Source organism: Chrysemys picta, chromosome 2 (assembly GCF_011386835.1).
Source record: "Chrysemys picta bellii isolate R12L10 chromosome 2, ASM1138683v2, whole genome shotgun sequence".
Lineage (NCBI taxonomy): Eukaryota > Metazoa > Chordata > Testudines > Emydidae > Chrysemys > Chrysemys picta.
In genome coordinates, this window is record NC_088792.1 from 78,558,605 (window position 1) to 78,571,969 (window position 13,365).

The 13,365-nt window shown below is 40.4% G+C and overlaps 1 protein-coding gene across 5 annotated transcripts in view; it reads right to left on the reverse strand.

Annotated features, from left to right (window-relative positions):
- Positions 1-13,365, reverse strand: part of TCAIM (T cell activation inhibitor, mitochondrial) — a 62,990-nt gene that overhangs the window by 9,979 nt on the left and 39,646 nt on the right. For all 5 annotated transcript variants that reach the window (XR_010598355.1, XM_065583553.1, XM_005278696.4 and 2 more), the window contains exons 7-8: positions 7,218-7,315; positions 2,398-2,489 (exon numbers count right to left, since the gene is read on the reverse strand). Coding sequence is in view for 4 of the 5 variants with exons in the window: in XM_065583553.1 (XP_065439625.1) it covers positions 2,398-2,489; positions 7,218-7,315 (190 nt within the window). In the remaining variant the exon portion in view is untranslated. The remainder of the gene's footprint in view (positions 1-2,397; positions 2,490-7,217; positions 7,316-13,365) is intronic.

Here is a 13,365-nt window from a genome sequence, read left to right on the forward strand (position 1 = left end):
TGTGTGTGTGTGTGTGTGTATAACCTGTTTCACAACTTTTGTGTATTTTATATATAAAACAACTTATGGCCGCTTGTGTCCCATTATTATACACATTACCATGATATACTAAATGAGATGACTAGTATGACATGGCCTATGAATTATCTGTACTATAGATAAAATAGCACATATACAACATTAATTATACACATTGAAATTCTTCAAGTGTGCACATGCACATAAATGAGAAAGAAAAAGTTTTAGCTGTAGATGTACTGATGCCAACATATACTAGAATTTCATACAGGCCTCAGCATACCCTGCTGCAGTGTGATTTGAAGGATCTCTCTCTTCCTTCTGTGCAAAAAGTCTGAGCTATCAGCTTGAATGAATAGAGAATAGTTTCAAAAGAAAAGACAGTGACAAACACTCAGTGATACTAAAGTGGAAGTACAATCTTGTCTACATACAGATTTGCTCTGGTTTAAATAAAGGTGTGTTTTTAAACCAATGTAGTTAAATCAGTGCAAGACGATGTGTACTTTTATTTTGGTTTAGGACTGGTTTAATCATGAGAGATTCAGTTCAACTGGTGAAGTTTGGCTGTAGATAAGACCTTCCAAACAGCAAACGCTGATCAGATAAGAATGAAAGCAGATCTTGCCAACAGTGATTATACCTCAGAATGGACAGCTAATTTAGCAATTTCATCAATGTTGCATTATTTTCATCATGAAGAAGTCAAAGTGAAAGCTGCAATTTCAATGATAATTTGCAGCAGGAGGTCCAATATGATTATACAGGTAATGCATTTGCTACCTTTTGCATATGATGACAAAGCAGGTGACTTCCAAAGTTATTTTAAGTTGTTTTAATTATGCTGGCCAATTTCTCATTAGTTTTAACTACAATATCTCAAAAAAGAAAGTGAATTTATCTTTCAAGAACTTAAAGACTTTAAATCACACATTATCCTATTCAAGTCTCAAAACATCAGCTTCCTACTCAATTTTTAAAAATACATTTAAGACACTAAATCATTAGAAGCTATAATTTCTCTTTTTAATTAGACAAGGTGGTAGTTTGGAATCTTAACGTGCAGCTTCTATTAAAAAAAGTGAACATCCAAAGCACTTTCTCTCAAACTTTTTCTATTCAATGCGCTTTTGAATGAATTTTGCATTTAATTCCAATTTCTCAATTTACCAAAGATATAAATCATTCATATTAACAAAACAGGAAAGAGAGAGTTAACAGAAACCTCTCACTCCACTGAGCTTACATAGACAAGGAACTAATCATCTACTACAGAATTTTGTGTTGATTAGTTGACTACAATGTTAACTGCAGGATGTAAGATAGGAATCTTATGGTCCTGCACTACAGCATTGAACTCATCCACCCACCTCCCCTTCTTTCTTTTTGAATTTTATCCACATTTAACTCCTTTTATGCAAGTCCTTTAAAAGGAGTGACTTCTCAGGTGACCAAATGCTACTTAATTATGTGGGCCAAGAACTGACAATACTGAACTAAACTCATTGGTGCAAAGAGTGATAATTCTGCAGATGCCCTATGTAAATCTCCTCTTCAATGCCTACAATTCATTTAAGTGAACTGTACATTGCTAAATTTAAATTCACTGGAACTATGAAATACATGAAAATCATCTTTGAATGAAGTGACAAATATTTTCAGACGTTTCATTAAGTGATATCCTGGTGGTATCTGTGCATTATGTTAAAAGATTACTCTCTATAGTTCTTTGGAAACTATATATTATTATTAAAAAGATGCCATAGAGTTTGCCACAGCCTGTTTGCAACAACAAACACTGAAATACCTACAGAAATGTGTAAATAAAGGAGACACAAAGGGATTCTTTCAGTCTAAGGTGGCTTAGTGAACAAGATGGAGTGTTGGGTACAGAAAAAGTAGTTTAGTAGATGTTGCAAAAAGAGTTTGTGATCAACACAGCTTCCACTGAAATAAATAGCAAAACTCCCATTGAGTTCCCAGTAGTAGTGGGGTTTTTTTTGGTTAGTTGAGACATTTTAGGGATGAAGAAATATTTCACCAGTGCGTGATCATGTTGCATTCTAAGTTGCGAAAAAGCCAATTTTGTTCACCCTTAGTATTAGACCAGGAGTTGATTTACTAGCAGAAACTGCAATAAAAACCCAACCATAAAGATTATGGTTATTATTAACATCTACTGCAAAGGATTCGGTTTAGAATGCAAGTATCAAGTTACGCTGAACATAGTAACTATATGCATTGCATTAAATTACTTATCAGTTACCTGTAGCAATTAATATTTTGGTTATAAACCTTTTAAAAAAAAGTCATTTATACAAGGCACCATTAACTAAATTAAGAAAAATATTAACTATCCTTTATCTGAAATTCTCTTACTTTGATCCAGTGGTGGTGAACATCCATTGTGCCTAGCATGACATGGCCTGTTGCACTCATACCTGAACAGTCCGTGAATACTACTGTGTGTCCTAATAATGAAACAGTTTTTAGTCACTTTCCACAACTATGTAAGCTTAACAATATTATTGCATTTCACCAACAGTAAATCATTTCAGCACAGACAAAAATAAGAAGCTTTACTCCCATGAATTGGAAACTCTCGTTCTGAAAGTTTAAATTCAAGGATTTTTCTATACGAAACTTGACCTAGTATTTTCCTTCCCTCCTCTGTGTAGTTTCACTACTTAGTGTCTTATCTTATAGACTATTTTTGGACAACTATCAATATTTGGACAATACCATATTTAAACAACCCACAGAACACTGTATGCACTCAAGAAACAATAATTAGATCACTATTATTTGTATTAAATAAAGTAACTTTAAGCTGAATATGGTAAATATTGCCCAGATCACCACTATAACATTTCCCAGGGGGCACCTAGGGTTGTGAGGCACCTCTCTACCACTTGCCCTTAGAGTGAAGAAGCCTTGTCTGTGCCTACCATGGATCAACTCCCCAACCTTATCAGCCACTGGCAATATAGGCACTCCCCTCTAGGCCTCTCAGGCCACTGTCACTCTGCAGGTTAGTGATAGGCATGCTCCAGCCCTCGAGCCCTCCAAGTGGAGTGTCCAGCCCCCGATCTACTGACCACTTGCAGTATTCACTGATTTGCTGCTTCCAAAGAAACAGTACATCCCCGCTTACCAGTTGCACCTCAAATCACCACTCCCCTTAACTCGCAATGTTTAGGTTTGTTTACAGTGAAATCAAATACAAGTTTATTTAACAAAGCATAGCGATTCAAATAGTAACAAGTAGAAATATTGTAAACCAGAGGTTACATATTAAATAAAATCATAGCACGCAATCTAGAGCCAGACTTAATTAACAAAGATACTCTCATGTCTAGTAGAGTATTGCTCACGCAAAATCCTTGCAGTGCTTTACAGCTACGTTGGCTGTGACCCTTTTTTCATGGGACACACATGCTGTCAGTTTGCGTCCTAGATGAAAGATTTTCAGGGTGTCTCTGTACTCCAAAATATACCAGACAAATCCTTTGTCTTTATTCATAAAGAGGACACCCCCCTGCTGTTAGTTTCTTCCTGCAGTTTTCCTCTCTTGTAGATTTTCCCAATCTCTCAATTCGCACCCGGCTCAGTATGCAAATAAGCATGCAGCATGAGGGATACAATACACAAATGGCCAGACTAGGGTGACCAGACAGCAAGTGTGAAAAATCGGGACAGAGGGTAGGGGGTAATAGGAGCCTATATAAGAAAAAGATCCCAAAATCGGGATTGTCTCTATCAAAATTGGGACACCTGGTCATCCTAGGCCAGACAGGGAGACAGGTATCTGTTGCCTCCTTCCTGAAAGGCACATCTCCATGGTACATCATCTCCTGGTGACCTGCCTTAAGTTCAAGACCTTAAGAGCATAATTTTCAGTATAGATACATAAGTTCTTAAATATTATATGTACATACATTTCACAATGGATTATGACAACCAGTGGATAACTGGCTCTCGGTAGAGACCTCACATGCTACCCTTTGGTGAACTTTTATGCAGATATCTGACCCCAGGTATCCTTATACAATCCTACACACCCTCTGTGCTGTTAGACAGCCTTCTCTCTCACTGACATAGTGCTGTGCACACGAGTGCTTACACTGGCAAAACTTTGTGTCACTCGGGGGGTGGGGGTGTTTTTTCACACCCCTGAGTGACAAAAGTTTTGCTGTCAGAAGTGCTAGTCCAGACCTGACCTTAGTTTTCCATGAGAAAGACATAGTTGAAAGGAACACTCCCAAAGAGTCATCTCAAAAACAGGGATAAAAGGAAGTAAAAATATTCTCACAATGACCTCTACCTACCTGTAAGACAGTAATTATTCCTGGGGGTGGGAGAGAAGGCTGAGACTGCAGACATAGTTAATCATCTGAGTATTCATCTAGGGCAGAGGCCAAATTTGCAGGGTCCAAGGAATAATTATATACACAATTGTATATTAGCATATTGATTCTTCTCATTGATAAACATAACCTTTCCAAGGTTCTTTATAAGGTTGAACAATGTGGGACAGTCTCACCTACCTGTCTTTTGATTAAATAAGTGAGTTCTCAAGTGAATAAATAATTATTCAAAACTGAGAATCTTGAGAAAGACTAAGTGTGATGTCATGTGTGCTGGCCAACAGTTATTGCCACAGATCAGTCTGCTGTATCAGAGGAGTCATATGGTAACCTGAAAGTGTTCAGAGATGCTCAATCTTTCTTGGACAAGAGATTTGATTTCAGAATGTAGGTCTTCTGGAATATGATCTACAAGAGAAGATTACTTAACCCAAGTAAAAAAAAAGTTCTTACAAGCCTACTGGCCAGATAATTAGGTATTCTGAGAGTTAGTGATCCATCTTTTTGTCTCCTTGTCCCCAAGGAAAGATTATAATTACTGCACCAACTTACTCTTTTCCAGGGCAGCAGAGACCACAAGTGAACCCAGTATCTGGTTCTGGTAGAAGTACTTTTGTCCTGCCTGGGGCACCTGATAGAGTTTATCATTCTTCTTGGATACTGGTGGCATGGATGAAGCAGAGAGCCACAGATCTCACGTAGTTCCAGAAGTCCCTCTGACAGAAAAAGCTATCTTAGAGTCTTTTGTCTGGATTTTATACCTATTTGTGGGATTTCTCCTCCATAGTGTAAACAGGCAAATATAGTTCTTTCACCTGTCTATCCAATAAACCTTAAATAACTTGTATTCCTCAAGAGGTAAGACAGAAGCTGATTCTAGTGTCATCTAGGTCAGGAGAGCGAGAGATGGAGGAAGGAGCTTCTAATCCTTTACTGAAAATAACTTCCCAATGATTCACCCATTTCTAATCCAAAGGATCCTCTTGAAGAGCAGCCATCGCTACCCTTGTGAGTTGATCTGGGGCACTTTGCTGACTATGCATCTCGATTCCTACATGTATATTTCTCTGAAGGAATGCAAAGAGACGGGGCATTAGGCCCAGGTTCACATGGGCCATAAGAATAAGGGGGTTGTGTATAGGAATCTCATAGGTTCTAAAGCAGGGGTGGGCAAACTATGGCCCGCAGGCTGGATCCGGCCCATCAGCTGTTTTAATCTGGCCCTCGAGTTCCCGCTGGGGAGCAGGGTCTGGGACTTGCCCCGCTCTGGCACTCCAGCTGGGGAGCAATGTTGGTGGCTGCTCCACGCGGCTCCTGGAAGCCGCGGTATGTCCCCCCTCCAACTCCTACGTATAGGGGCAGCCAGTGGGCTCTGCTCTGCACGCTGCCCCTGCAGCTCCCATTGGCCGGGAACTGTGGCCAATGGGAGCTGCAGGGGTGGCGCCTGTGGATGGGATGGCGCGAAGCAGAGCTGCCTGGCCGTGCCTCTGTGAGGAGCTGGAGCTGGGACATGCAGCTGCTTCTGGAAGCTGCTTGAGGTAAGCGGATTCCTACACCCCTGAGCCACCCTCCTGTGTTCCAACCCCCTGCCCCAGCCCTGATCCCCCTCCCACCCTCTGAACCCTTCGGTCCTAGCCTGGAGCACCCTCCTACACCCCAACTGCCTCATCCCAAGCCCCACCCCAGAGCCTGCACCCCCAGCCGTAGCCCTCATCCCCCCACCCCATGTCCTAACCCCCTGCCCCAGCCCTGATCCCCGTCCCGCACTCCAAACCCCTCGGTCCCAGCCCGGAGCACCCTCCTACATCTCAAACCCTTCATTCTCAGCCCCACCCCAGAGCTCTCACCTGCGCCTCGCACTCCATCCCACCTACCCCAACCTGGAGTTCCCTCCCACACCCTGAACTCATTTCTGGCCCCACCCCCCATTTCTGGCCTCATCCACAGCCCTCACTCCCTTCTGCACCCCAACCCCAATTTTGTGAGCATTTATTGCTCGCCATACAATTTCTATACTTAAATGTGGCCCTTGGGCCAAAAAGTTTGCCCACCCCTGTTCTAAAGTGTCTGCACCCTCCTCATACCTAAATGTTCCTCTGGCAAATATAGTTCAACTCAGTATCTGGAAGCATGGAGTTGACTTGTGTTAAGACTAAAAGTCCTGGACCCTGAAGCAAGGGTTAACAGTCTACAAATGCCAAACAAAAAAAACAAAAAAAATTCAACACACACACACACACACACACACACACACACAGCATCTATGGTTGCTTATTTACGAGGAGTGTACTTTCAGGTATTCAAATACTCAAACCTCTTTTGAGGTATTCATTAAGCATTTGCGTTTAAAATGGCTAATATGAATGAATGTCAACTATATAATGTGACAGTAACAAGAAAAGGAAGAATCATATTTATAATTATATTATGTAATCACTTTGATATGTTGTATGTGACTATTTTTCACTTATTAAACATATATAAACATATATGTTTATTTACTGTAAGATTGATATTATGAATACCGTAAATTGTGAGTTTCTGAATATCTGAAAGTACAGTCTTTAAATGAGTCTATATGAAGACTTCAAGCTGAAATAAGCAAGTGCTTTTAAATCCTGATGTTGTAGTCAGTTACTGGACAATAGTCAATATTTTAAATAACTATGAAATAAAATAACTTGAATTTTAAACTATGTATCACTGATAATTTCTTAAGTAACTCAGGCAGGTTGTTCTATGCTTTCATGAGGAATACCATAAAATTCATGCTTATCTTTAGAGGATTACTGTACCATGACACACAAAAGAGAAAAGTAATAGGAAATATACCTTTAACATTCCTTAATACTTCTGGGCTCTGCTGAGCTAAACGACCTAGACTGTGTAGCTGGCTACAACGATGGGCAATACCCCAGCTTCTTTGCCACCTAAAGAAAAATATACTTGAGAATATATCACTCAGTCTTGTAAAAGGATTTTTTTTTAAATGTAAGGCAGTGCCCAAAGTGTGCTAAGAGCTTTACAATAAAGCAGTAATTCATAGCAACAAAAATCACAGTCACTGAAGAGTAATAAATAGAAAATAATCCAACTGGGAATGTGTATAAAGGGGTCTGAGTCATACACTACTCAAATTTTATATATAAACCAATAATTAAAGTAATTTAAATGGAAAATGTAGAATTTCTTTTGCAGTGGGTGCCATATTGAAGATGGTGCAGGTGAAATGGGGAAAAACAAACTGAAAAAAGCTAAAAACTATAACTTGGATATGCAAAAAGCAGTTATTTGTTTCTCGGGATACTTTCTTTGTATTTTTTTCCTATACGCAGAAGAGGTTAGGATTGTGAAGTCTATTGCAGCCTCAGCCCTGTTCCTAGAAAGACTTACACATGTACTTTATGCAGTGAGTATATAGGCGCCAATTCCATGCGTGCTCCAGGGCTAGAGCACCCTTGGAAAAAAGTTAGTGGGTGCTTAGCACCCTCCGCTAGCCAGTGCCTGCCCTTCCTCCTCCCCCCGCCTCCCGTCCACTGGCGGCTCCGCCAATCAGCACCTCTCGCCCCCTGCAATCAGCTGTTTCATGGCATGTAGGAGGCGCTGGAGAGGAGAGGGGAGGAGCAGGGACAAGTCGCGCTCAGAGGAGGGGGCAGAACTGAGTGGGACGAGGCAGGCTGGGGATTTGGGGAAAGGGGTGGGGTGGAGGCAGGGCCAGAGCGGAGGATTGAGCACCCTGGGGCCTTGTGGAACCCAGCACCTGTGAGTATGTCCATTGATTTCATTTAGGTTATTCACACAGCATAAAGTTAAGTTGGTGCACTTACTAGTAACTAGCCCTTAATTACTCAGTTACACAGGTGCTCTACAGCCAAGCAGGGGGAAAGATTCCTTTCTCCCTTGAATCCTGGAGAGTTCAGACCAGTATTTAGATCATATATTGGATGGGTTGATTTGGCTTGCTATTAGGGGAACTACTGTACTGGAATTGAAAGTTTTATGTGCATGTACTATGAGTAAGGAGGAAAAACATCTCTAAAAAATTTCCTGTATCATATCTTGCAGAAAGTAGTGTCAGTTTTTTTTGAATGACCAGCCAGAGTAAGTTATCCATTCATAAGAACATAACAGCTGCCATACTGGGTCAGACCAAAGGTCCATCTAGCCCAATATCCTGTCTTCTGACAGTGGGCAATGCCAGGTGCCCCAGAGGGAATGAACAGAACAGGTAATCATCAAGTGATCCATCCCCTGTTGCCCATTCCCAGCTTCTGGCAAACAGAGGCTAGGGATACCATCCCTGATTATCCTGGCTAATAGCCATTGATGGACCTATCCTCCATGAACTTATCTAGTTCTTTTTTGAAACCTATTATAGTCTTGGCCTTCACAACATCCTCTGGCAAAGAGTTCCATAGGTTGTCTGTGCATTGTGTGAAAAACATACTTCCTTTTGTTTGTTTAAAACCTGCTGCCTCTTAATTTCATTTGGTGGCCCCTAGTTCTTACGTTATGAGAAGGAGTAAATAACAGTTCCTTATTCACTTTCTCCACACCAGTCATGATTTTATAGACTTCATATATAGATTTCATATCCCCCCTTAGTTGTCTTTTTTCCAAGCTGAAAAGTCCCAGTCTTATTAATCTCTCCTCATACGGCAGCCGTTCCATACCCCTAATCATTTTTGTTGCCCTTTTCACAGCTTCATTCATACAGATGTTTATGATTTACAATATTTAATTAAGAGACATTAGGATAACTTTTGCTGCTATCAAAATGTGCCTATATTAAAACCACAAAAATACATTAACTTTAATTCACCTTCTGTTCAGGTATTACAGCATGTGTATATTTAAAAAAAAAAAAAACATTCACCATTTTGAGATCCCCTCAACACTGACACAGAACAGGCAAGTTAAAGATAATGTTTCATATAGTGATTTAACTCTGAGGTTTCTTGGTCACTATACCCTCAACATTACATTAACACAGTTTACAATTATGGGCCAAGATCTTCAGCTTTCCCAGGTCCCTTTTCAGTGAACTTAAAACTGCCTCAAACATAAAACTGACTGTTACCACAGAATAGGAGAATCCTTAGTTAGCATAAAGCCAGTGTAGCAATTCAGCATCAGGGGCACAGAGGGATGGTACCATGCAAGGGCCTTAATGGGACAACTACAGCAGGCATAACTCAGATCAGCCTAAGCTACTCCATGTTATACTTTGAGGCTGCTTTGAGCCTCAATAGCTCCAGGATTGGGGACACAAAAATGGTGGCTTAGAGCCTGTATCCTCTGCTCAAATGTCCCAAGCATAAGCTTGGAATGGCTGAGGATCTAGACCTTTATTTACTTTTAAAGCCTCCAACCATATTAGCATTGACCTGTAAGAGGTGGAAGTAGCAGTTTCCCATTAAGATACAATTACTTCTCAGTTAGAAAAATTTCTGAACAGGAAGCATTTTCTTGTACATTTTTTCATTAAAATATTGTTAACTTTCCATAAAATGGAACAATATAGTATTACAGTATTTTGATAACAGACTATGAAAGAAAAATTAAAAACCACAGACAAGCAAATTTCATTCAATGTTCAGAAAGATTCTATCAATTTGTTTTGATTTGGTTTTACTATGCAGTGAGGACTTCATAGAAGAGCTAGTCTTAGGAAATAACCTTGGATTGAGCAATCATGAGCTGATTAAGTTTAAATTAAATGGAAGGATAATCAAAATCAGCTTGTCAACTATGACCTTTTATTTCAAAAGTGCAGACTTTGGGAAATTAAGGGAAGTAGTTAAAGAAGTCAACTGAAAAGCTCAAGGACTTAAATGCGGAGGAGGCTTGGAATTTCTTCAAAATCAACTTCTAACAGGGCATTATGAGTCATGAGTTGACTCAGCACCCTGTCACTCAAATCCTCACCAGTATACATTAATTGGGACCTGACTGAAAGACAGGTAGTTGGCAGAGCATGCCAATTAACTGAGTAAAGATACAGCTCAGGGGCTAACTGGGCGGAAGAAACCCCTGCAGCTGGGACTATATAAGTAGATAGGAAGGATGTGCTAGGGAAGAGAGTCGGGAGCCTGAAGGAAGGCAGGAGTAGACAGGACTGGCTGCTGTTAATACTCCACCGTTTCCCCAGAGCAAGTGAGGAAGCTGGCTACTGACTGTAAGCAGTATGTAAATAACACTCCAGGTTGTGACCTTTGAAGGAATATAAAGCACAGTGGTGTTTAACACGACTTGGAGTTGTGGTGGTCAGTCACTGAGGCTGGACTCGCCCTATGACACAACTATACAAAAGTTATCTGAAATTTGCATCCCAAGCAAAGAAAAAAAGCTTGTAGGGAAAGGCTCCATAGCAGCCTCAAAAAGAATATTGCTGAATAGCAACCTCAAAAAGATTATTAGGAGTAAGCTGAGAGTTTATAAGGAATGGAAAAAAGGGTTGATCAATAAAGAAAGCTGCATCTGGAGGTTAGAAAAATGTAAGAATAGTTAGAATTGTTAAAAATCAAGATGAATTAACTCTTGCAAAGGGAATTAAAATAATCTTTTTAGTTTACATAAAAATAAAATAAGGAAGGGTGGAGTCTGGCTGCTATGCAGTGAGGATGGGAAGGAAATTAAAGATAATCTAGATATGGCTCAAACTAAATGAATTCATTGCGGGGTTTCAATAAGGATGATAATATGGAACATGTGCATGAAGGCACTATAGTTGATGAAAGAGAGTGTGTAGAAATGGAAATTACCACATCTGAGGTGGAAGAAGAACAGATCTTAACATGCTCAGATCAGGGGCCCAGATAATTTCGATTCCAAAATATGAAAGAACTGGCACATGAAATTTGCTAGTCCAGTAGCAAGCATTTTTAATAAAGTCGGGGCTAATCCCATATGACTGGAGAATAGCTAATGTCAGACCTATATTTAAGAAAGGTAAAAAAAGGTGATCCAGGCAGTCAGAACAACAGGTCTGTAACTAGCATGTACCGCTTTAGAAAAAATTGTGAAGGAAAGAGCAAGCTCATGGGAGAAAAAATGCTAAAGGGATGTAATGCAACATGGATTTACCAAAAGTAGATCACATCAGACTAACCTGATCGTCTTTCAGAAAATAAATTATTTTAGGTAAGAGAAATGGAATAGATCTTACATACCTGACTTCAGTAAAGCATTTGATATGGTACCACATGAGAAATTAGTTAAATTAGGGAAGATGGGGATCAGTACAAGATGGATAAGGAACTGGCTAAAATTGGAGAAGGCCATGGGTTGTGCGGAAAGGTGAACTATTGGACTGGAGGGAGGTTACTAATGGAGTTCCTTAAGGATTGGTCTTGGAAACAGTCTTTTTCAATATTTTTATTAATGAGAGTGGCACAAAAAGTGTGCGCGCACTAATGAAATCTCCTGATGATACTAAGTTGGGAGGCATCGTCAATATAGAGGAAGACTGGAACATTATACAGGAAGATCTGGATGACCTTGAAGACTGGAGTGACAGAAATGGGATGAAATTCAGTAATACAAAGTGAAAGTCAGGAACTTAGGGTCTAATAAGAATTTTTGCTACAAGCTAGCAGCTCATCAGTTGGAAGCAATAGAGAAGAAGAGAGACCTGGGTGTGTGGGTTGGATCACAGGATAACTATGAGCCACCAGTACGATGTGGCTGTGAAAAAGGTAAATGAGATCCAAAAATGTATCAGGCAAGGCATTTCCAGTAGAGATAGAGACATATAAGTGCCTTGTACATGGCATTAATAAGACCTTATATGGAATATTGCGTACAATTTTGGTCACCCACATTCAAGAAAGATGAATTCAAACCAGAAAAGTGCAGAGAAGAGTTAATAGGGTGATCAGGGGAATAGAGGGCCTAATTTTATGAGAGGAGACTGGAAGAGCTTGACTTGTTAACGCTAACAAAAAGAAGGCCGCTCTCTATAAATATATCAAGGCAGGGTGAAGAGCTAAAGAGCAGTGTTGGCACAACAACAAATTGATATAAACTGGCCATGAACAAATTCAAGCTGGAAATTAGAAGAAAGTTCCTAACCATGAGATGGGCGAAGTTCTGGAAAAGCCTCCTATTGGGAGTTGTGGAGGCAAACAACTTAGTTAGTTTCAAGAGGGAGCTGTAGAAATGTATGAGTGAGATTGTACGATGGGGTTGCTTGTGACAGTAAGGGGCAGCAGCCCTGGGGCTCAATCCATTTTGTCTGATGTTCCTAAAAGCTCATGCTTCAGGTTTTTAGCCAGCCACTTGCAGGGGTCAGGAAGGAATATTTCCCCAATGCCCTGCTTCCCCCCAGTGGATTCTGGGTTTCCTTAATATCACTCCTGTGAAGCATCAGGGACAGCCATGGCTGGAGAGGGACATTTGACAGGGAGGACCAGGACTCTGAGGTGGCACCAAGCATTCTCTCTCTCAAATACCTGGCTGGCTGGTTCTTGCTCCTATGCTTAGGGTCTAACTGATCATCATATGTGGGGTTGGGAAGGATCTTGGGGGTTTTTCACCCACCCCTGCGGTGTGTGGGCGAGAGTAATTTGCAAGGATTATCTGGGTATTTCTCATTCATTTCACTGTCATAGGAGGGACCAAGGTGCACCTATTTTCTGCCTTTGGCACATAATAGTCTCGTCTTCTATGGGCTGAAATACTTGAGTTTAATTTCAGTTGTTGGGTTTACTGTGTGGCTTTTGGGTGGTGTGGCTTGTGATATATAGAAGGTCAGATTAGATGATCTGGTGGGCACTTCTGGCTTTAAACTCCATGTTACTGCACTAAACAAACCTAAAAGTTATTTAACACAAAGCTTTCACAACATACCCTGAAGAGATACATTTTTGTTCTCAAATATTAATGACTTGTAGTTTCTAAGAAATATTTTGGAATAAAGAAACCCAAGTACAGAATCTGCTTTTTAAAGCTATTACAATATTCCCTCCATAGACTCTTG